At 36.3% G+C, this 24,329-nt stretch overlaps 1 protein-coding gene across 2 annotated transcripts in view; it reads left to right on the top strand.

The window, feature by feature from the left end:
• STXBP5L (syntaxin binding protein 5L) overlaps positions 1-24,329 on the top strand; it is a 398,063-nt gene that overhangs the window by 222,235 nt on the left and 151,499 nt on the right. For both annotated transcript variants that reach the window (XM_065875972.1, XM_065875974.1), the window contains exons 11-13: positions 1,015-1,087; positions 4,243-4,390; positions 5,306-5,373. In XM_065875972.1, coding sequence (XP_065732044.1) covers positions 1,015-1,087; positions 4,243-4,390; positions 5,306-5,373 — 289 coding nt within the window. The remainder of the gene's footprint in view (positions 1-1,014; positions 1,088-4,242; positions 4,391-5,305; positions 5,374-24,329) is intronic.

Here is a 24,329-nt window from a genome sequence, read left to right as displayed (position 1 = left end):
TCTTGAAGGAAGGAAGAGAGGATGGAGAAAGGGAGAAAGGAAGGGTTGAATTTTAAGAACTTGAAAATCCTGGGCTATCCTCAGACTCTGATTTTTTGAGATATATACTCCTGGGCACATAGTAGGAAGTCTTTAAGTACCTGTTAAATCACATTGAATTGAAAGTAATTTTTTTAGTATAAGGAGTGTTGCTCTCATAGGGAGGTGAATATGTATCACAACTGAGAGAAGCAGAACTGTTTCCTTAGTATATCTCCTGTAGGCATGAAATCAGATCTGAAATGGAAGGTTATGGAAGACTAAGATAAATGTGAGATGGAGATAACAGACTCACTCTCTTCAAATAATCTACTACTATCATGATTATTGAGATAATATTTAACTCTATGCTATGCAACTTCTCATTTTTTCCTTGTTTCCTATAATGGTCTTAAACATTGTTTGAGAAACACAACATATATATATATATTTTTTTGAGTCCCACGTTTTTCTTTTTCTCTTTTTTTTTTTATTTTATTTATTTTTGTCTGCGTTGGGTCTTCATTGCTACACGCCGTAGCAGTGCGGTGAACGGGCTTCTCATTGCGGTGGCTTCTCTTGTTGCGGAGTACAAGCTCTAGGCGCGCAGGATTCAGTAGTTGTAGCTCACGGGCTCTAGAACTCAGGCTCAGTAGTTGTGGCGCACGGGCTTAGTTGCTCCGCTGCATGTGGGATCTTCCCGGACCAGGGCTCGAACCCGTGTCCTCTGTACTGGCAGGCGGATTCTTAACCACTGTGCCGCCAGGGAAGCCCCTCTCTCTTTTTTTAAAACATCTTTATTGGAGTATAATTGCTTTACAATGGACAACATATATTTTTAAAAAGTGCTCTTTGTTACTTCTTATTTTAGCTCATACTTTGGTCTTCTCAAATCATTTAAATAACATTTATACAGGAGATAAAGGAAATACAAGTTTGGTGATTTTATAAAATGTTAAGTATGAAAACTTTTCCATTTTTCTTTTCTACTTGTAGAATTTCAAGAACCCTATGCCGTTGCTGTACTTCTGGAGAAAGATCTCATTGTAATTGATCTGACACAAAGCAAGTAAGTTGTCCATGTACGGATTAACACTATTTTAGACTCTATTTATTGTAATTAAAATATAGGAGGACATTATAGATAATTGGCATTAGAATTCTTTAGATGGTAAATATTCTTTATGTGTAATATTGTTTTGCTAGAATTACAAAAATGTAATTTGGTTCAATAATGAAAACTAAACCAGGAGAGTTTAGGGGACACTGAGAATATTGTAAGATATTTTAAAGGCAACACCTAATGTTTAAAAAGATGCCTTTGGGGACTCCAAACACATAAAATGGATCACATTTCTGCTATTTCCCTAAGCAAAAAACAATTGTTACAAAAATTACATAATGTACTGTTTGTCCATCTGCTTTATTGACTAAAGGAAAATAGCACATGATAAAATTATTATTGAACTACTGTGGCAGACAATACAGAAGATCAGGATCTCAAGGCAAGAGATGATAGACGCCTTCTTTTACTTTCTTTTCTTTTTCATTATGTTGTGGGCAGTAGAAACAAATATAAAATATTGCTGTTAGAGTGGTGCTCTCCACTACTTTACATGGACAGTAAAAGTAGACTTGAAACTGTTGAACACTGTCTTCCTGCTACATATTTTCATTATCAATGATGATAGGCATGAAGCTCATTTTCCCTCATTCTTTGTTCTAGACTCACTGATCATTTTTTAGCCTGTTATATTTGCAGAGCTTTTGTACATTCTCTCTTCTCTGCATGGAATAATCTTCCATTCCTTTTTCTCCTTACTAACATCTATAAGAATCTCAACTCAGATATCGTTTACTCATTAAAGAAAATCTTTCATTATCTGTATAATTTGGTCAAATATCCTATTAAGGGCTGTCTTAGATCCATGTTCCTGTCCTTCATAGCTTTGACACAGATTAAATTTTCCATTTGTTATTGTTTTAAAGATTGTCTCCCTACTAGACTGTAAGCCTCATGAAGGACAGGTTTTGTCTCCACATGAAGTAGGTTCTTAATAAATTTTTGTTGGATGAAGTACAGTCTGAGTTTTACTCTCAGTGTAGTTTGTGAATGTAAGAGCCAGAGTTCTTCTTTGTGATAATTTGCATCACATAGTATTTCAATATTTTGAAAGGGAATAGGGTTGGTCCATAATATCACCATAACTGAATTCTGCCTAGCTGCTCTATTTATCAGCATAAAACCTGATTAAGTTTTGTGTACGAGTGTGGATTTATGCCTCTTTCTCTAAGTTCTAATATAGGTTTTATTAAAATATACTTTTCTGATCTCACTGGTAGTCACCTCTTCCTTCTGTGTCATATTTGTTGGTTCCTCATACCTTGTCTAATTGTCTAACATCCTCCAAGGCCCACTATACTTTGTCTTTAATACTCACATTCTTTAGCATATACATTTATTCTTTTTAAAACTTTTTTATTGTGGTAAAATACATATAGCATAAAAGTTACTATTTTTATACATTAATTCTTATGCTTTTCATTACCTTATATAAGTATGTGAATTGACGTTTTGTTTGCACGTTTTTATCTAATATTTTGCCTTCTTCAGCACCATGTTTTAAAATCTATGTGACATTCCTATTTTGTTGTCTATTACAAGAAGTTTAATGTGGAAAAACTGAACATGTTCTCTTTCCCTCCAGATAGTTACTTTTAGCCATGTTTAATGTTAACAATTAAACTGCAGCTTTGTACTCATTTTTCAAATTAATTTATTCCTTCCTTCCTTCTTTTCCAGTTAATCCTCTACATGAAAGCAAGCATTAGGGCTTGAAAATTTTTCCTCTTCTTGGATTTACATCTTGTTTACATTTCTACAACAACCAGTTCACACTTTCACACGTAAATTTTTGTAATACATTTTTAGTTATTTCTTTCTTAAATGTCATTTTTCTACTCTTTGCCAATATAATAAAGTTATTTTCCCCAAACATTTCCATGATATTGTTCACCTTCTCAGGAGTCTATCATTGTAATCTCTTGCTATTATCAAATCCCAAATTGTAGATCTGATCTTTAAGGTGATCCACTTATTTTACTTCTAATTCTTCAATATTAGAAATATTGATAATTTCTGCTCTGAAACAGGGAACCTCTGATCCATTCAGTTTAAACTACTTGCCATTTATTAAACACAACTTTCTTCTTTCCATGTGATTTTGCATATACTACTATTCTTCTCTGGGAAACCATTAAGATTGGAGGGAAGAGAACCGCTGTCAACACACACATAGACACACACACACACACACACACACACACACACACCAAACTCTTTCTGGTGTTTGAACTAAGTTTCTGATTAAGTTCCTATAATATGGGGAAAATTATTTTTAATAGTCCTCCCCACCCCCCAAAAGCACGCTGTATCAGAAGTAACATGATCACACAGACTGAGAACGGATGCAGCATAGAATAATACTCCATTCCATCTACTACAGTACCTGGTACATCTGGTACATGAGAAGTGTACAATATATTGTGGTTCTAAGAATTCTTAATTTGGTTCTTACTGATACCCCTTTTTAAAATGATATATGGCTTGAGGATATGAAATTTACTACAGCCATAGGTCTGCATTTCCACTGTTTTCTAGTTTACATAGGAAACAATCTTAAACGTGTAATCACACACATACCTACATTGCACACACAACTTTCAGCTACTCCCTATAAAAATACAAAGCCAAAATACTTGCCTATGTATTATGTCCCTTGGAGAGCATGGAAAATTTTCTAAGATATTTTAATACGTGTATTATATAAATATATAGATAAAATTGTATGTAGATAAAGTACCTAGTTGATAATGTTTTAATAAACTGACTGATAAGTCAACTTGCTACATATTTTCAATTTAACATAATTTAGTCTATCCATTGTAGAAAGCGATATCACTGTGCAATTTTGAAATTACTGGAAAGAAAATGAGTTTATTCAAGTAAAATTCTACCAGTATTCATATTACATTTTATAGATATATATTTTTAAAAGAGAATTCTTGTTCAGGTGATCATTGTTTTATGATGCTTAAAAAACAATTATGTGAAATATATTCAATATAATCAATATTTAGAAGAGTTTAGGGTTTGTTTTATAAAAGTTATTTCATTTTTATATCAGTGCAAAATGTCACTAATATATTATCTTTATCTATTAGCTTTCCTATCTTTGAAAATCCATATCCCATGGACATTCATGAATCACCAGTTACGTGCACAGCATACTTTGCTGATTGCCCACCAGATTTGATTCTAGTGCTCTACTCTATAGGAGTCAAGCATAAAAAACAAGGATACAGTAATAAGGTAAAAGCAACAATTAGAAATTTTCTTGTATTCATATCCATATCATATGATCATACTTTTTTCTGTTATTTTCTGACTTTCCATAGAAGAAGACTTGAACTAAATTCTTTTCAAGTCATAAACTGGCATCTATAAAAGACATAATTTCTGAAATTCAAATTTCCTAAATGCTACATAGCTTTAAGTCTACGAGAATATAAATTTCTTATATAAAAAGTATACAATTATCTACTAAGATATACTTACCTATCATATTTATTTATATACTAAATATATGTTTAACCTAACATATGCTTGAATCATAAGATGTTACCTTTGATTATTTTAGGTGAAGGATTACGTTTTAAGAAATTCAGGAGTCAACTCTCTCTAGTTATTTCTTATCAATCAATGGTTAATAAGACATAATTGTCAAAGACTTTCATTAAGTAACTTTCTAGAATTCCATTTTGTTATATTTAACTACAGGATTCAAATACTTACAATTATAAAAGACCCCCCCCATTATGATTTCTGTTATTTGAACAGGACTGTTGAGATGGACAACTCCAGGGGGCACAATTTACATAGTATTTTGTGTTAAATGGCACCACCACAGTTTTGAGGTACATAGACTACATGGAAAATGTAGCAACACCACATTTGTATGATTAAAGATACTTCTTTGCATTTTTAATATGAATGGTAATATTTGTTAAAATCTATATTTTTAAAGGATATGAAATTTTGCATTTGGAATTGTTTGTTCAATGAAGGAGTTAAAAAATAGGTACACATTTCATTCTTCATTACTTAACAGCTAGTTATTTTAAGTGAAACTTTTACTGTTATTTTAAAATATTTTTATTTTAAATTTCTAAGTTATTTAAATTTAAAAAATAAAACTTACAAATTCTTCCCACATAATCTGTTTAGGAGTGGCCAATCAGTGGAGGAGCTTGGAACCTTGGCACACAGACATTTCCAGAAATTATTATTACTGGGTAAGTGGGATGTGATTTATGAGTTTATCAATTTATCATCAAAAAGATTTCATTGAATTTTCACACTTTCCCATAATTGTGCTGTAGGAATGCTGACAGTTTAAATTAAAATATAAGACACAGCTTCTATCCAAAGATTATAACCTTTATAGAAGATAAAATCAAATCATTGAAAACATAGACATATAACAAAAATAAGTAAGTATAGATTATAAGACCAGAAGAAAGTCAGAGATAGAAAAATCATGAGAGATTAGTCAAAGAAGAATTTCTGTAGAAATCATAGATTATTAGCCTTAGACAGGCCCTTACCAATATCTCTTGATTCCATCTAAATCCAGGAATCAGTGCTCTGTATCTCCATCAAGTGGCTATTTAAAGTATACTTCAAAACTTACAGCGTCGGAAATGTTGTTACTTCCTATAGCAACCCACTTCATGCTCTAATATTAGGAATGAAAATGGAAACATAGCAACAGATAAAGATAAGACTTAAAAGATCATAAGGAGTTCTGCTTATGAGGTATGGAATAGATGTACTTTTCCCTATTCTTCCCACTAAGTACAATTAAAACCCCTGGATATTATTATAATATGACTGGAAAAGATGGAGAGAAGTCAGACTGGATAGGTCCCCAAAGACTCAAGGAATGACATGGAAGTGAGTTTCCTGGCTTTTCTTTTTGCCTTATATATCCCAGAATTGGAGCTGAAGAAGCTGGCAACCTGGAGCTGCAGGCACAAACCTAAAAAGCCCAACGAAAGCTAGCTCTCTCTAGCCAAAAGGTGAGGAAAGGAGAAGCCTATAAAGACAGTAAACTTTTAGAAAATAATCTTTCTATTATAGCTAACCAACACAGAAAAAAACTATGACTCCACCCCTACCCACTTCATCAAAGGTTGAGTGGAGAGCGTGGACTTTCACCCTCATCAGGCCATAATAAGGTGCCTCAACTTGCCCATGAAGGGGGTGTCAGTTTCTGACACTGAGCTAAGGCTGAGTAGGGTGCTGGGACTTTTAACCCTGCTGAATGGTAGTGAAACTCATTACCTGTGGTGACAGAGATAATGTGGGGAGAGAATTCCCAGCACTGCCCAGCAGTAATGAGGAGCCATATACCCTCCCCTTTTTTGTCAATGGAAGTCCAGTGAGGAAGGAGGAAAGAACAGAGCTTAAAAAGTTCATAAGGAAATAATGGTTGAAAACTTCCCAAATTTGGCAAAAGACATGAACCTAGAGATTGCAGAAGGTGAGCGAACCACAAGAAATTCACATTAAGACACATCATAGTCAAACTTTTGAATACTAAACACCAAGGAAAAAAATATGAAAACAGCAAAAGAGAAATCACACCTCACCAACAGGGCAAAATCAATTTGAACGATGGCATATTTCCATTAGAAACCATGGAGGCCAGAGGAAACCTGAATCTTTTTCAGTGCTGAAAGAAAAGAACTGGCAGCCTAGAATAATATACCCAGCAAAAATATCTTCCAGGAATTAATTAGAAATTAATACATTCTAAGATGAGGGAAACTAAGACTATGTCAACATCAGACTACTCTGAAAGAATGGCTAAAGGAAATTCTGTAAACAGAAAGCAAATGATAAAAGAAGGAACCTTGGAATATGAGGAAGGAAGGAAGAACACAGTAAGCAAAAATATGGGTTAATACAATAGGCTTGCTTTCTCTTGAGTTGTTAAAATTATATTTGATGGTTGAAGAAAATATTATGGTTACATTGTTTGATGTGGTTCTACATATGTATAGAGGAAATATTTAAGGTAATTATAAATGGGTGAGGGTAAACTGGTATAAAGAAAGGTAAGGTTTTTATACTTCCCTTAAAATGGTAGTATGATAACACCAGTAGACTGTGACAAGTTAAATGAATATTACAATACAGTACCTAAAGCAATGCTGTAAAAAGATCTGGGCTAAGAGATACACTGAAAAACATTATTGACACATAAAAATGGATGTACTAAAATAATTCAATTAACCTACAGGAAAGCAGGGGGAAGAAACAGTGACAATAAAAGAGGGAAAAATAGAAAAGAAAAAAAAAAGACGGTCTTAATTAATCATGGAAGTGTTAAGGCTTAAATGTAAATGGTCTAAATACATCAATTCAAATGCATTGATTAGTGGAGTGGATTAAAAAACATAAACCAACGCTATGCCATTAACAATACACTCACTTCAAATACCACAGTATAATCAGGTTTAGAGAAGAAGGACAGAAAAATACTTTATAAAAGAATCAATGGAGGGCTTCCCTGGTGGCACAGTGGTTGAGAGTCTGCCTGCCGATGCAGGGGACACGGGTTCGTGCCCCGTTCTGGGAGGATCCCACATGCCGCGGAGCGGCTGGGCCCGTGAGCCATGGCCGCTGAGCCTGCGCGTCCGAAGCCTGTGCTCTGCAATGGGAGAGGCCACGACAGTGAGAGGCCCGCATACCGCAAAAAAAAAAAAAAAAAAGAATCGATGGAGAGTGACATCAGCAAGATGTCAAAATAAGTAGCCCCAGACCTCGTTCTCCCACAGGCACACTGATGCAACAATATATGGTCCAAAAACCTTTATGAAAACTCTAGAAACCAATTAGGAAATCATAGTACCCCAGGGGAGCTCAAAGCCAAGAGTAGCCACACTGAAATGGGTAAAAACAGCCATTTTATTTCAACTATATCAGCTTCTTCCCCAAATTGGCACAGCTCTTGTTCAGGAGGAATCTTCTCTCATGAGAGGGAAGTAGTGGAGTAGACTGTACATCCAATGTTCCTGCTTTTCAGGGGACTTCCAAAGAGACTAGTTTTTATCTCCCCTGAGTCAGAGTACTGATGGAACCTGGATGCCTGGGGGCTGCAGAGAACAAAAGAGAGCTCAGTGGCTTATTGAAGTGCTAAGAAACTTGCAGAACTAAGACAGATAATAGAAGGAGCAAGAGATGCAAGCTCCTGAAAAAGAAACTAGCAAACCTCTCTAATTGGGAAATTACACATACAGTCCCAGAGAAGATGCATCCCCATTGAAGGTTTGAGAGACCCCAAGGATCTTGAGCTTGGAGAAGGTCTTCCCCTGTATAAAGCCGTCCATAACAGGTGGCTGTTTTCCAAATGCTAAATTCACAGTAAAAAATAACAAGGTCCAGGAAGAAACAGACAAACACAACCCAATCAAAGGAACAAGATAATTATCTAGAAACTGACCCTAAACAATTTGGTATCTGTGAATTACCTGACAAGCAGTTGAAAATAACTGTCTTAAAGAAGCTCAATGCATGAAAAGAGAACACAGGTAGACAACTAAATGAAATCAGGAAAATGATGTATGAATGAAATGAAAATATCAACAAAGAGGTAGAAACTTTTAAAAAGAACCAGAAAGAAACTCTTAAAGAATACAATAACTGAATTGAAGATTTTACTAGAAGGGATTAACAGCAGATTTAATCAGAAGAAAGAACCAGCAAACTTCTTGAAGATAGGTAATAAGAAATCACTGAGTCAGAGGAACAAAAGGAAAAAGAATGAAGAAAAGTGGCGAATGCCTAAAGGACTTATGGGAAACCATCAAACATACCAGTATAGCATTATGGAAGTCCCAGAAGACTAGAGAGAGAATGGGACAGAGAACCAATTTGAAGAAATCTTGGCTAAAAACTTCTCAAATCTGAGGAGGTAAATGGACTTCCATATTCATTGGATATGTATCAGAATATTCTAATGAGGATGAACCCAAAGAGGTCCACACTGAGACACATTATAATCGAATTGTCAAAGACAAAGAAACAATCTTAAAAGCAGCAACAGAAAAGCTACTCATTATCTGTATGAAAAATGTCATGAGATTATCATTGTATTTCTCAGCAGAAATATTACAGGCTAGAAGGGAGAAGGATGATATATTTAAAGTGCATAAAGAAAAAAGAAAAGCCAGACATGGGACACTATATCTGGAAAACTGTACTTCAAAAATGAAGGAGAAATAAAGACCTTCCAAGATAAACAAAAATTGAAACCAGGGCTACCCTGGTGGCGCAGTGGTTGAGAGTCCGCCTACCAATGCAGGGGACACGGGTTCGTGCCCCGGTCCGGGAATATCTCACATGCCACAGAGCGGCTGGGCCCGTGAGCCATGGCCGCTGAGGCTGCGTGTCCGGAGCCTGTGCTCCGCAATGGGAGAGGCCATGAGAGTGACAGGCCGTGTACCGCAAAAAAACAAAAAACAAACAAAACAAACCATTTATTACCACTATACCTGCCTCACAAGAATTGATAAAGGGAGTCCTTTGAGTTGAAATGGATGAACACTAGACAAAATGAAAGCATATGAAAATATAAAGCTCTCTGGTAAAAGTAAATACACAGACAAAAACAGTATCCTATAACACTGTAGTGGTGGTGCATGAATCACTTTAAATTCAGGTGTAGAATTTAAAAGATAAAAGCATTTTTAAAAACTATAACTATAGGAGGGAAAGCTTCGGAGCTGCAGAGGAGAGCACAGCAACAGAGGTGCGAAGGGCAAAGCGGAGAGATTCCCGCACAGAGGATCAGTGCCGACCAGCACTCACTTCAGCCCGAGAGGCTTGTCTGCTCACCTGCAGGGGCGGGTGGGGCTGGGAGCTGAGGCTTGGGCTTCAGTCGGAGCGCAGGGAGAGGACTGGGGTTGGCAGAGTGAACAGAGCCTGAAGGGGTTAGTGCACCACGGCTAGCCGGGAGGGAGTCGGGGGAAATGTCTGGATCTGCCGAAGAGGCAAGAGACTTTTTCTTTCCTCGTGCGCGAGGAGAGGGGATAAAGAGCGCTGCTTAAAGGAGCTCCAGAGACGGGCGCAAGCCGCAGCTAACAGCGCGGACCCCAGAGACGGGCATGAGACGCTAAGGCTGCTGGTGCCACCACCAAGAAGCCTGTGTGCGAGCACAGGTCACTATCCACACCTCCCTTCCAGGGAGGCTGTGCAGCCCGCCACTGCCAGGGTCCTGGGATCCAGGGACAATTTCCCCGTGAGAACGCACAGCGCGCCTCAGGCTGGTGCAACGTCCCACCGGCCTCTGCCACTGCAGGCTTGCCCCGCATCCTCACCCCTCCCTCGCACCGGCCTGAGTGAGCCAGAGTCCCCGAAGCAGCTGCTCCTTTAAGCCCGTCCTGTCTGAGCGAAGAACAGACGCCCTCCGGCGACCTACACGCAGAGGCAGGGCCAAATCCAAAGCTGAGCCCCGGGAGCTGTGCAAACAAAGAAGATAAAGGGAAATCTCTCCCAGCAGCCTCAGATGCAGCGGATTAAAGCTCCACAATCACCTTAATGTACCCTGCATCTGTGGAATACATGAATAGACAACGAATCATCCCAAATTGAGGAGGTGGACTTTGAGAGCAAGATTGACTATTTTTTCCCCTTTTCCTCTTTTTGTGAGTGTGTATGTTTCTGTGTGAGATTTTGTCTGTATAGCTTTGCTGTCACCATTTATCCTACGGTTCTTTCCGTTTTTTTTGTTCTTGTTTATTTTTCTTAAAAAGAATTGTTTTTCTTAATTTTTATTTTAATAACTTTAGTTTATTTTATCTTACCTTTTTTCATCCTCTTTCCTCTTTCTTCCTTTTCTTTCTTCCTTCCTTCCCTCCTTCCTTCCTTCCCTCCTTCCTTCCTTCCTTCCCTCCTTCCTTCCTTCCCTCCCTCCCTCCCTCCCTCCTTTCTTTTTCTTTCTTTCTTTCTTTCTTTATTTCTCTCTTTCTCTCTCTCTCTTTCTTTCTTTCTTTCTTTCTTTCTTTCTTTCTTTCTTTCTTTCTTTCTTTCTTTCTTTTTTTCTTTCTACTTTTTCGTGCTTTTATTCTGAGCCGTGTGGATGAAAGGCTCTTGGTGCTGCAGCCAGTAGTCAGTGCTGTGCCTTTGAGAGTTGGGAGAGCCAACTTCAGGACACTGGTCCACAAGAGACCTCCTAGCTCCACATAGTATCAAATGGCGAAAATCTCCCAGAGATCTCCATCTCAACACCAGCACCCAGCTTCACTCAATGACCAGCAAGCTACAGTGCTGGACACCCTATGCCAAAAAACTAGCAAGACAGAAACACAGCCCCACCCATTAGCAGAGAAGCTGCCTAAAATCATAATAAGTCCACAGACACCCCAAAACACACCACCAGACGTGGACTTGCCCACCAGAAAAACAAGATCCAGCCTCATCCACCAGAACACAGGCACTAGTTCCCTCCACCAGGAAGCCTACACAACCCACTGAAACAACTTTAGCCACTGGGGAAAGACACCAAAAACAACAGGAACTACGAACCTGCAGCCTGCAAAAAGGAGACCCAAAATACAGTAAGATAAGCAAAATGAGAAGACAGACAAACACACAGCAGATGAAGGAGCAGACTAAAAACCCACCAGACCTAACAAATGAAGAGGAAATAGGCAGTCTACCTGAAAAAGAATTCAGAATAATGATAGTAAAGATGACCCAAAATCTTGGATATAGAATAGAGAAAATGCAAGAAACATTTAACGAGGACCTAGAAGAACATAAAGATGAAACAAGCAATGATGAACAACACAATAAATGAAATTAAAAATACTCTAGATGGGATCAATAGCAGAATACCTGAGGCAGAAGAACGGATAAGTGACCTGGAAGATAAAATAGTGGAAATAACTACTGCAGAGCAGAATAAAAATAAAGAATGAAAAGAACTGAGGACAGTCTCAGAGACCTCTGGGACATTAAATGCACCAACATTTGAATTATAGGGGTTCCCAAAGAAGAAGAGAAAAAGAAAGGGACTGAGAAAATATTTGAAGAGATCATAGTTGAAAACTTCCCTAATATGGGAAAGGAAATAGTTAATCAAGTCCAGGAAGCACAGAGAGTCCCATACAGGATAAATGCAAGGAGAAACACGCCAAGACACATATTAATCAAACTGTCAAAAATTAAATACAAAGAAAAGATATTAAAAGCAGCAAGGGAAAAACAACAAATAACACACAAGGGAATCCTCATAAGGTTAACAGCTGATCTTTCAGCAGAAACTCTGCAAGCCAGAAGGGACTGGCAGGACATATTTAAAGTGATGAAGGAGAAAAACCTACAACCAAGATTACTCTACCCAGCAAGGATCTTATTCAGATTTGATGGAGAAATTAAAACGTTTACAGACAAGCAAAAGCCGAGAGAGTTCAGCCCCACCAAACCAGCTTTACAACAAATGCTAAAGGACCTTCACTAGGCAAGAAACACAAGAGGAGGAAAAGACCTACAATAATAAACCCAAAACAGTTAAAATGGGAATAGGAACATACATATCGATAATTACCTTAAGTGTAAATGGATTAAATGCTCCCACCAAAAGACACAGACTGGGGCTTCCCTGGTATCGCAGTAGTTGAGAGTCCCCCTGCTGATGCAGGGGACACGGGTTCATTGCCTGGTCCGGGAAAATCCCACGTGGCGCAGAGCGGCTGGGCTCGTGAGCCATGGCCGCTGAGCCTGAGCATCTGGAGCCTGTGCTCCGCTACCACACACACACACATAAAGACACAGGCGGGCTGAATGGATACAAAAACAAGACCCATTTATATGCTGTCTACAAGAGACCCACTTCAGACCTAGAGACACTAACAGACTTTAAGTGAGGGGATGGAAAACTATATTCCATGCAAATGGAAACCAAAAGAAAGCTGGAGTAGCAATTCTCATATCAGACAAAATAGAGTTTAAAATAAAGACTATTAGAAGAGACAAAGAAGGACGCTACATAATGATCAATCCAGAAGAAGATATAACAATTGTAAATATTTATGCACCCAATATAGGAGCACCTCAATACATAAGGCAAATACTAACAGCCATAATAGGAGTAATCGACAGTAACACATTCATAGTAGGGGATTTTAACAACCCACTTTCACCAATGGACAGATCACCTAGAATGAAAATAAATAAGGAAACACAAGCTTTAAATGATACATTAAACAAGATGGACTTAATGGATATTTATAGGACATTTGGTCCAAAAACGACAGAATACACATTTTTCTCAAGTGCTCATGGAACATTCTCCAGGATAGATCATATCTTGCATCACAAATGAAGCTTGGTAAATTTTAAAAAATTGAAATTGTATCAAGTATCTTTTCCGACCACAACGCTATGAGACTAGATATCAATTACAGGAAAAGATCTGTAAAATATACAAACACATGGAGGCTAGACAATACACTACTTAATAACGAGGTGATCACTGATGAAATCAAAGAGGAAATCAAAAAATACCTAGAACCAAATGACAATGGAGACACGACGACTCAAAACCTATGGGATGCAGCAAAAGCAGTTCTAAGAGGGTAGTTTATAGCTATACAATCCTACCTTAAGAAAAAGTAAACATCTCAAATAAACAACCTAACCTTGCACCTAAAGCAATTAGAGAAAGAAGAACAAAACCCAAAATTAGCAGAAGGAAGGAAATCATAAAGATCAGATCAGAAATAAATGAAAAAGAAATGAAGGAAACGATAGCAAAGATCAATAAAACTAAAAGCTGGTTCTTTGAGAAGATAAACAAAATTGATAAACCATTAGCCAGACTCATCAAGAAAAAAGGGGAGAAGACTCAAATCAATAGAAATAGAAATGAAAAAGGAGAAGGAACAACTGACACTGCAGAAATACAAAGGATCATGAGAGATTACAACAAGCAACTCTTTGCCAGTAAAATGGACAACCTGGAAGAAATGGACACATTCTTAGAAATGCACAACCTGCCAAGACTGAATCAGGAAAAAACAGAAAATATGAACAGGCCAATCACAAGCACGGAAATTGAAACTGTGATTAAAAATCTTCCAACAAACAAAAGCCCAGGACCAGATGTCTTCACAGGTGAATTCTATCAAACATTTAAAGAAGAGCTAACACCTATCCTTCTCAAACTCCTCCAAAATGTAGCAGAGGGAGGAACACTCCCAAACTCATTCTACGAGGCCACCACCACTCTGATACCAAAACCAGACAAGGGTGTCACAAAGAAAGAAAACTACAGGCCAATATCACTGATGAACATAGATGCAAAAATCCTCAACAAAATACTAGCAAACAGAATCCAAAAGCACATTAAAAGGATCATACACCATGATCAAGTGGGGTTTATTCCAGGAATGCAAGGATTCTTCAGTATATGCAAATCAATCAACGTGATGCACCATATTAACAAATTGAAGGAGAAAAAACATGATCATCTCAATAGATGCAGAGAAAGCTTTTGACAAAAATAAACACCTATTTATGATTAAAACCCTGCAGAAAGTAGGCATAGAGGGATTTTTCCTCAACATAATAAAGCCATATATGACTAACCCACAGCCAACATCGTCTTCAATGGTGAAATACTGAACGCATTTCCACTAAGATCAGGAACAAGACAAGGGTGTCCACTCTCAACCCTCTTATTCAACGTAGTTTTGGAAGTTTTAGCCACAGCAGTCAGAGAAGAAAAGGAAATAAAAGGAATCCAAATCAGAAAAGAAGTAAAGCTGTCACTGTTTGCAGATGACATGATACTATACATAGAGACTGCTAAACATGCTACTAGAAAGCTACTAGAGCTAATCAATGAATTTGGTAAAGTAGCAGGATACAAAATTAATGCACAGAAATCTCTGGCATTCCTATACACAAATGATGAAAAATCTGAAAGTGAAATGAAGAAAACACTCCCATTTACCATTGCAACAAAAAGAATAAAATATCTAGGAATAAACCTACCTAAGGAGACGAAAGACCTGTATGTAGAAAATTATAAGACACTGATGAAAGAAATTAAAGATGATACAGATAGATGGAGAGAGAGATACTATGTCCTTGGATTGGAAGAATCAACATTGTGAAAATGACTCTACTACCCAAAGCAATCTACAGATTCAGTGCAATCCCTATCAAACAACCACTGGCATTTTTCACAGAACTAGAACAAAAAATTTCACAATTTGTATGGAAACACAAAAGACCCCGAATAGCCAAAGCAATCGTGAGAATGAAAAACGCAGCTGGAGGAATCAGGCTCCGTGACTTCAGACTATACTACAAAGCTACAGTAATCAAGACAGTATGGTACTGGCACAAAAACAGAAAGATCAATGGAACAGGATAGAAAGCCCTGAGATAAAACCACACACATATGGTCACCTTATCTTTAATAAAGGAGGTAGGAATGTACAGTGGAGAAAGTACAGTCTCTACAATAAGTGGTGCTGGGAAAAGTGGACAGGTACATGTAAAGGTATGAGATTAGGTCACTTCCTAACAGCATACACAAAAATAAGCTCAAAATGGATTAACGACCTAAATGTTAGGCCAGAAACTATCAAACTCTTAGAAGAAAACATAGGCAGAACACTCTATGACATAAATCACAGCAAGAGTCTTTTTGACCCACCTCCCAGAGAAATGGAAATAAAAACAAAAATAAACAAATGAGACCTAATGAAACTTCAAAGCTTTTGCACAGCAAACGAAGCCATAAACAAGACCAATAGACAACCCTCAGAATGGGAGAAAATATTTGCAAATGAAGCAACTGACAAAGGATTAATCTCCAAAATTTACAAGCAGCTCATGCAGCTCAATAACAAAAGAACGAACAACCCAATCCAGAAATGGGCCAAAGACCTAAATAGACATTTCTCCAAAGAAGATATACAGACTGCCAACAAGCACATGAAAGAATGCTCAACATCATTAATCATTAGAGAAATGCAAATCAAAACTACAATGAGATATCATCTCATACCAGTCAGAATGGCCATCATCAAAAAATCTAGAAACAATAAATGCTGGAGAGGGTGTGGATAAAAGGGAACACTCTTGCACTGCTGGTGGGAATGTGAATTGGTACAGCCACTATGGAGAATAGTATGGAGGTTCCTTTAAAAACCAAAAAATAGAACTACCCTATGACCCAGCAATCCCACTCCTGGGCATATACCTTGAGAAAACCATAATTCAAAAAGAGTCATGTACCAAAATGTTCATTGTAGCTCTATTTACAATAGCCAGGAGATGGAAACAACCTAAGTGTCCATCATCGGATGAATGGATAAAGAAGATGTGGCACATATATACAATGAAATATTACTCAGCCATAAAAGGAAACGAAACTGAGCTATTTGTAATGAGGTGGATAGACCTAGAGTCTGTCATACAGAGTGAAGTAAGTCAGAAAAAGAAAGACAAATACCGTATGCTAACACATATATATGGAATTTAAAGGGAAAAAATGTCATGAAGAACCTAGGGGTAAGACAGGAATAAAGACACAGACCTACTAGAGAATGGACTTAAGGATATGGGGAGGGGGAAGGGTAAGCTGTGACAAAGCGAGAGAGTGGCATGGACATATATGCACTCCCAAACGTAAAACAGATAGCCAGTGGGAAGCAGCCGTGTAGCATAGGGAGATCAGTTCGGTGCTTTGTGACCACTAGAGGGGTGGGCTAGGGAGGGTGGGAGGGAGGGAGACGGAATAGGGAAGAGATATGGGAACATATGTATATGTATAACTGATCACTTTGTTATAAAGCAGAAAGTAGCACACCATTGTAAAGCAATTATACTCCAACTGAGATGTAAAAAAATCAAAACAAAAGGAAACTATAACTATAAAGGTGTGTTAATGGTTACAAAATATAAAGAGATGTATTGATAATTTACAGCATCATTAACATTAAAGTGAGGGGAGAGAGAAAGGAGTAGTGTTTGTTTCAATTATAACATGCTGTATTACTTAATGTAGTTCACATCTTCTGTTGTTAATCCTCAAATATGCATTCATGGCATCGTTTTCAAAGGCTTCTGTCCATTCATAACACAAAATATTAATCCACCCTCCACTGAAACCTTTGGTTTATTTTCAAACAGACTTCATGCTCTGGATCTTATGGGGTATGGAGGCTCAGCTCACATGAGGACAGGTGGTCATGCCTTGCCCCCGGGAGTTCCTGTGGATCAAGTGGGCCCTGAGAGGAGATGGGGCTAAAGGCCCTGAGGACTAAGGGTATTTTGGGGTAGATTTCTAAGGGCGACCCCTCATACAACGCTAAACCTTAAATATACCATGTGATTTCCACTAACCCAGCAGCATCTACCCTAGGCAACAACAAGGCCGCACCTATTCCAGGAGGAGCTCAGCCACTAGGAAACAGGCCCTGGAAAAACTACTCAGTGGTCTCAGGTGTGCTATGCGTGATATCTCTAGCTCAGTGCTACTGAATACGGGTCTGAGGGAATAATATCTGCACCAATAAGAAAACTTGTTAAAGGTGCCATTTCATGAGCCCCACAGGAGAATCATAACTTACAGTGGGGCCCTGATTCCCTCCAAATTTGTATGCACTTTAAAGAATCAGAAGAAATGTTTGCTATGTTGTTCCCATGCAGTTTCCCACTAGTATTACATGATGAATATTTAGAAATTACATCACATGTGCCCTCCCCACAGAGTCTGTCTATTGATCTGGGTGGGAGCATCCATGTTGTTTTAACTCCAGGTGATTCTAAGTTTAGACCAGGTTTAAGCCCAAGGGCTGCTGGGTACATCGGTGAGAGTTGCTTCCAGTCTTTAGTCCCTTTGCCTTTGGGAAGACATCAGTGTCTGCTCTACATGGTATTGGAATGGGCAGGTCAGTGTAGCCCACTTAAGGAGTAGGGTTTTTGTATGCAATTGAAGTTAAATTGTCACTTTAAAATAGATCAGTATAACTATAAGATGTTTTACATAATACACAAGGTAACTGCAAAGAAAATACCTATAGAATATGAACAAAAGAAAGTGAGAAACAAATCAAAACATGTCACTATAAAAAATCAATGAAACAAAAGGAGGGCAGCAAGAAAGGAAACAAGGGGCAAAATAAATACAATATAAGCATAAAACAACTTTTAAATGGCAGTGGTAAGTCCTATACTATCATTTCTTTAAAGATAAATGAATTAAACTCCCAAATCAAAAGACACAGAGTGGAAGAATGGAAAAAGAAAGAAGACCCAACTGTATGCTGTCTACAGGAGACTCACTTTAGATATAAGGGTGTACATAGCCTGAAATGAAAGGATGGGTAAAGATACTGCATGCAAATGCTAACAAAAAAAGACATCAGGGTGAGCATACTTTTATCAGACAAAATAGACTTTACGCCAAAAACTGTCAAAAAGACAAAGGAGGATAATATATGATGATAAAATAGTCAATTCACCAGAAAGAAATAAAAATTATAAATGTATATTCACCTAACAACATATCGCCCAAATATATAAAGCAAACACTGACAGAATTGAAGGGAGAAATAGGAAATAGTGCAAAAATAGTAGTTTTCAGTACCCCACTTTCAATAATGAATAGAGCACCCAGACAGAAGTTCAATAAGGAACAGAAGACTTGAAAAACAGTATAGAACAATTGGACCTCATAGCCATGTACAGCACACTCTACCCAACAACAGCAGAATATACATTCTCCTCAAGTACACGTGAAACATTCTCCAGGATAGATCACATGTTAGGCCATAAAACAAGTCTTAAAATTTTTAAGAAGATTGAAATCATAACAAGTATTTTTTAATAACCACAATGAAATGAAATTAGAAATGAATAGCAAAAGGAAGACTGGAAAATCCACAAAATATGTGGAAATTAGGCAATACCCTCTTGAACAACCAATGGGTTAAAGAAATCACAAGGAAGTTGGAAAATGTCTTGAGAAAAATGATAAAGAAGACAACATATCAAACTGATGGGATGCAACAAAAGCACAACTAAGAGGTTTACAAGTAAACCTCTAAGAAGTTTATAGTAGTAAATGCCAACATTAAAAAAAGATCTAAAATCAACAATTTAACTGTACACCTCAAGGGATTAGAAAAAACTAACCCAAATTTAGCAGAAGGAAGGAAATAACAAAGATTAGAACAGAAATAACAAAATAGAGGGTAGAAAAACAATAGAAAATATTAAAAACAGATTTTTAAAGATCAACAAAATTGACAAACTCTTAGCTAGACTAAGAAAAAAAGAAAAGACTCAACAAATGTCAGAAATGAAAAAGGAGACATTACAGCTGATGCCACAGAAATAAAAAAGTTTCATAAGAGACTACTCTGAAGAATTATATGCCAACAAAATGGATAACTTAAAAGAAATGGATAAATTTCTGGAAACATACAACCGACCAAGACTGAATAATGAAGAAATTAAAAAATCTGACAGACCTATAATCAGTAAGAACATTGAATCAGTAATAAAAAAATCTCCCAACAAAGAAAAGCCCAGAACTAGAGGGCTTAACTGGAGAATTCTACCTAACATTTTAAGAATTAACAGTAGTTCTTTTTAAACTCCTCAAAAAATTGAAGAGGGAACACTTCCAAACTCATTGTATGAGACCAGCATTACATGATGTCAAAATCAGACAAAGATACTACCAGAAAAGAAAACTACAGAGCAATATCCCCAGTGACTATTATTGCAAAAATACGAGCAAAACAAATTCAGCTACACATTAAAATGATCATAAACAAGTGGGATATATCCTCAGGATGCAAGGATGGTTCAACATGAAAAGCAATCAGTGTGATATACCACACCAACAAAATGAAGGACAAAAACCACATGAACATCTCAGATGAAGCAGAAAAAGCATTTGACAAAATTCAACACTCTTTAGTGATAAAAACATTCAACAATCTAGTAATAGAAGGAAATTACCACAACATAATAAAGGTCACGTGTGAAAAGCACATAGCTAACATCATACTCAATGGTGAATAACTACAAGTTCTCCCTCTAAGATCAGAAACAAAGGAAGGATACCCACTCACACAACTTGATTCAACATAAAGCTGGAGTCCTTACACTTCCTGATTTCAAAACATGATACAAAGCTAATCAAAAATATTACAAAGTAATCAAAACAGTATGGTACTCACATAAAGACAGAGATATTGACCACTGAAACAGAATAAAGAACTTATAAATAAACCATCACCTATATGGTCAAATCTTTGATAAAGATACCAAGGCTATACAAAGGGGATAGGATAACCTGTTCAGCAAATGATGCTGGTAAAACATTATTTGCACATGTGAAAGAATGAAATTGGACCTTTACCATATACCATACACAAAATCAACTGAAAACAAAACCCCCTAAATCTAAGACCTGAAACTAAAGAACACCCAAAAGAAAATGGGAAATATTTCATGACACTGGATTTGGCAATTATTTCTTAGTTGTGACACCAAAAACACAGGCAACAAAAGCAAAAATAGACAAATGGGACTACGTCAACTTAAAACCTGTGGAAAAAAGGGAACAATCAACAGAGTGAAAAGACATCCTACAGAGTCAGAAGTTATTTTCAAACCATATATCTGATAAGGGGTTAATATCCAAACTATATAAAGAACTCCTGTAACTCAACAACAAAACATACAATTCAATTAAAATGGGCAAAGGACTCGAATTAGGTATTTCTCCAGAGATACACAATTGGCTTATAAGCGTATGATAAAATGTTCAACATCACTACTCATCAGGGAAATGCAAGTCAAATCCACAATGAGATATCACTTTACAACTGTTAAGATAGCACTATGCAGCACCAACAGGAAAATAAGTGTTGGTGAAGATGTGGAGAAATTGAAACCTTTGTTCACTGTTGATTGAAATGTAAACTGAGGTAGCTGCTATGGAAAATGATATGGAGTTTCCTCAAAAAATTAAAATTAGAATTACCATATAATCCAGCAATCCCATTTCTAAGCACGTATTCAAAAGAATTGAAAACAGGGTGTCAAAGGTGTTCCATGTTTATTGCACATCCATGTTTATTGCAGCATTTATTCACAGTATCCAAGAGGTGGAAGCAACATAAATGTCCATCAAAAAATGAATGGGTTTCTTAAATGCGTTGTATACAATGGAATACTATTTAGTTTAGCCTTAGAAAAGAAGGAAATCTTTCTGTATTACATGGATGAACCAGAAGGAAATTATGCTAAGTGAAATAAGCCAGTCTCAAAAAGACAAATACTGCATGATTCCACTTATATCAGGTACTTAGAATAGACAAATTCATAAAGACAGAAGACAGAAAGGATGGTGGTTGCTCAGGAGAGAGGGGAAAAGGGAGTTGTTCAATGGATGTGGAATTCAATTTTTCTAGATGAAAAGATTCTAGAGATTTGCTGCACAACAATGTGCATATCGTTAATACTATTGTATTATACACTTAAAAAATGGTTAACATAGTAAACTTTATGTTATGTGTTTTTTACCACAATAAAAAAAATCAATATGTAACTAAAACTTACCATAACTGAAAATAAGAACTAAATAAATTGGCTTAACAGCATGTAGTGACAGCTGAAAAAAGGATCCGTAATCTGGAAGATAGTGAGTAGAAAATATCTAGATGGAATCACAGAGAAAAAAGAAAACCATAAGAGATATATGATACTTGGTGAAGAAGTTTGAACATATATATAACTGGAGACACAAACAAAAGAGAGAGAGAGAATAAAGCAGAATAAATTATTGAATGAATGGCTCAGATTTTTTCCATTGAGAAAACAAATTCAAAATGTGCTAAAAACTAAAAGCAGAGTAAATAAAAGGAAAACCATCTACACAGATTGTAGTAAAACTGATGAAAACAAAGGGTAATGAAAAAATTCTCAAAAGCGGCCAAGGTGGACACTTTACAATAAAACAAACAGTAATAAGATTGAGAGTTGATATTTTAACAGAAATGGTGAAAAGAGAAGGTATTGGTATAAAATCTCTATACTACTGGGAAAAATGCTAATATAGAATTTCATACTTAGCAAAAATATTCTTCAACTATAAAGGCAAATTTTTTTTCAAACGAATGTTGAGAGAGTTAAAGTGAATGCTTTAAATAGAAGGAAAACAATACCAGATAGAATAATAGAAATGCAGAAATTAAATAATAACAGAAAAAGGTAAATGCAAGAATAAATCTAAATAAATAGCAATAATATTATGTTTTGGTATAAGTATTAAAATGTCAATAATTTTTAATAATATTGTGATGTAGAATGAAAATATATCATAATGCTAGCACAAAAGGTGGGAGAAAGGAAAATAGAGATAAAATATTTAACATTCTTGCTTTGTCTGGGTAGGTGTAAAATTAACAACTGAAGGATCAACAATTTAAGGATCAGTTTTGTAATATCTGTGTTAGCCACTAAAATAATAGTGTAAGAATATAATACTCAAAAACTAATAAAATAGAGTAATATTTTAAAATGTGATTAATCCTTAAAAGGACAGAAAAGAGAGAGAAAGAAGACAGAATTGGTTAGACAAATAGAATATAATTGTGAGGTTGGCAGATTTAAATTCCAGTGTATCAGTAATTACACTAAGTATAATTTGACTGTATTCTGCAGTCATAAGCAAAGACTGTCGGTCTAAATAAAAAAAATTCTAAATCACTTATGAGACACATTAAGTATATGTATGCTAAAAATTTGAAAGTAAATACATGAAAAATTGTAACATGAACAATTTAAAATTTTGGTACATCTCTACTTATATCAGTAGTTTTCCATTGCTGCATAACAAATCACCACAAACTTAACAGCTGAAAACTCATTTATTAACTCACAGCTCTATAGGTCAGACATCTGGCACTGTATGATTGAGATATTTGCTCAGTGTACCATAAGACTGAAATCAAGGGGTCAACAAGGCTGAGTTGTCATCTGGAGGTTCTGAGGGAAAATCTGCTTCCAAACTCATTTTTTTTATTAGAAAAATTTAGTTCCTTGTGGTTGTGGGACTGAGCTCCCAATTTCCTTGCTAGGTGTCATGGGAGGAGAGCATGTTAGCTACCTAAGTGTGTCTGCATTTCTTGCCACGTGGCCCCTTCTTACTTCAAGCCAGTAACAATGCATCTAGTACTTCTCATGCTTCAAATTTCAAAGTTCTTTCATCTTTGACCTCTAGATCTATATTTATAGGTTTCATGTGATAGGTTCACCCAAATAATATCCTTTTCTTAAAGTCAACATAATATAACTGTCATGGGAGTGATATATTCTCTATTATATCCACAGTCCCAGAGAATATACAGGATTATCCAGAAGGCAGGAATCCTGGGGAATATTTTAGAATTCTGCCTACCACAGTAAACTTTAAAGCAAGAAGCATTATCAAATGTAAAAGGGACTATTTTAAAATAATAAAAGGATAAATCCATTAGAATTTTGAGTTCAGGGCCCCAAAATATACAAAGAGATAGACAATTCTGCAATAAGTGGAAGAAAGTATAACAAACCTCTCTCTGCAACTGATTTTAAAATTAAAGGAAAAATCCATAACAATAAAAGTTTTGAACAGCATGATTAATAAGTCTGACTTAACTGACATATTTAAAACATTACACTCTACAGTTCAAGAATGTACATTCTTTTCAAGTGCACATGAGACACAGACCAAAATTGACCATATGCAGGACCATAATAAAAGTGCCAATAAATGTCACAGGATTGTAATCATATATAACATGTTCTCTGACCACAGGAGAATTAAACTAGGAACGAATGACAAAAATATATAAAGAACATTCACAAGTTTTCAAAATTAAGCATTCTATTCCCAACTAGCTTACTGGTTAATAAGCAAATCACAATATAAAATTTTAATATATCACAAACAGAAAGATAGTGAAACTAAAATATAACATGTGGATAAATCTAAATCTGTGTTTAGAGGTAAGCTTATACCCATGTTATATGTTTATATAAGTTAATATAAGTTTATACCCATGCATGTTAATAAGAAGACTAAAATTTAATGATCTAATTATCTATCTTAAGAAGTTAAAAAGGATAAAAAATTATTCCCCCAAAAGTAAAAAGGAAAATA

The sequence above is a fragment of the Phocoena phocoena genome, chromosome 4 (genome assembly GCF_963924675.1).
Source record: "Phocoena phocoena chromosome 4, mPhoPho1.1, whole genome shotgun sequence".
Taxonomy (NCBI): Eukaryota; Metazoa; Chordata; class Mammalia; order Artiodactyla; family Phocoenidae; genus Phocoena; species Phocoena phocoena.
This window is presented reverse-complemented; position numbering and strand designations above follow the sequence as displayed.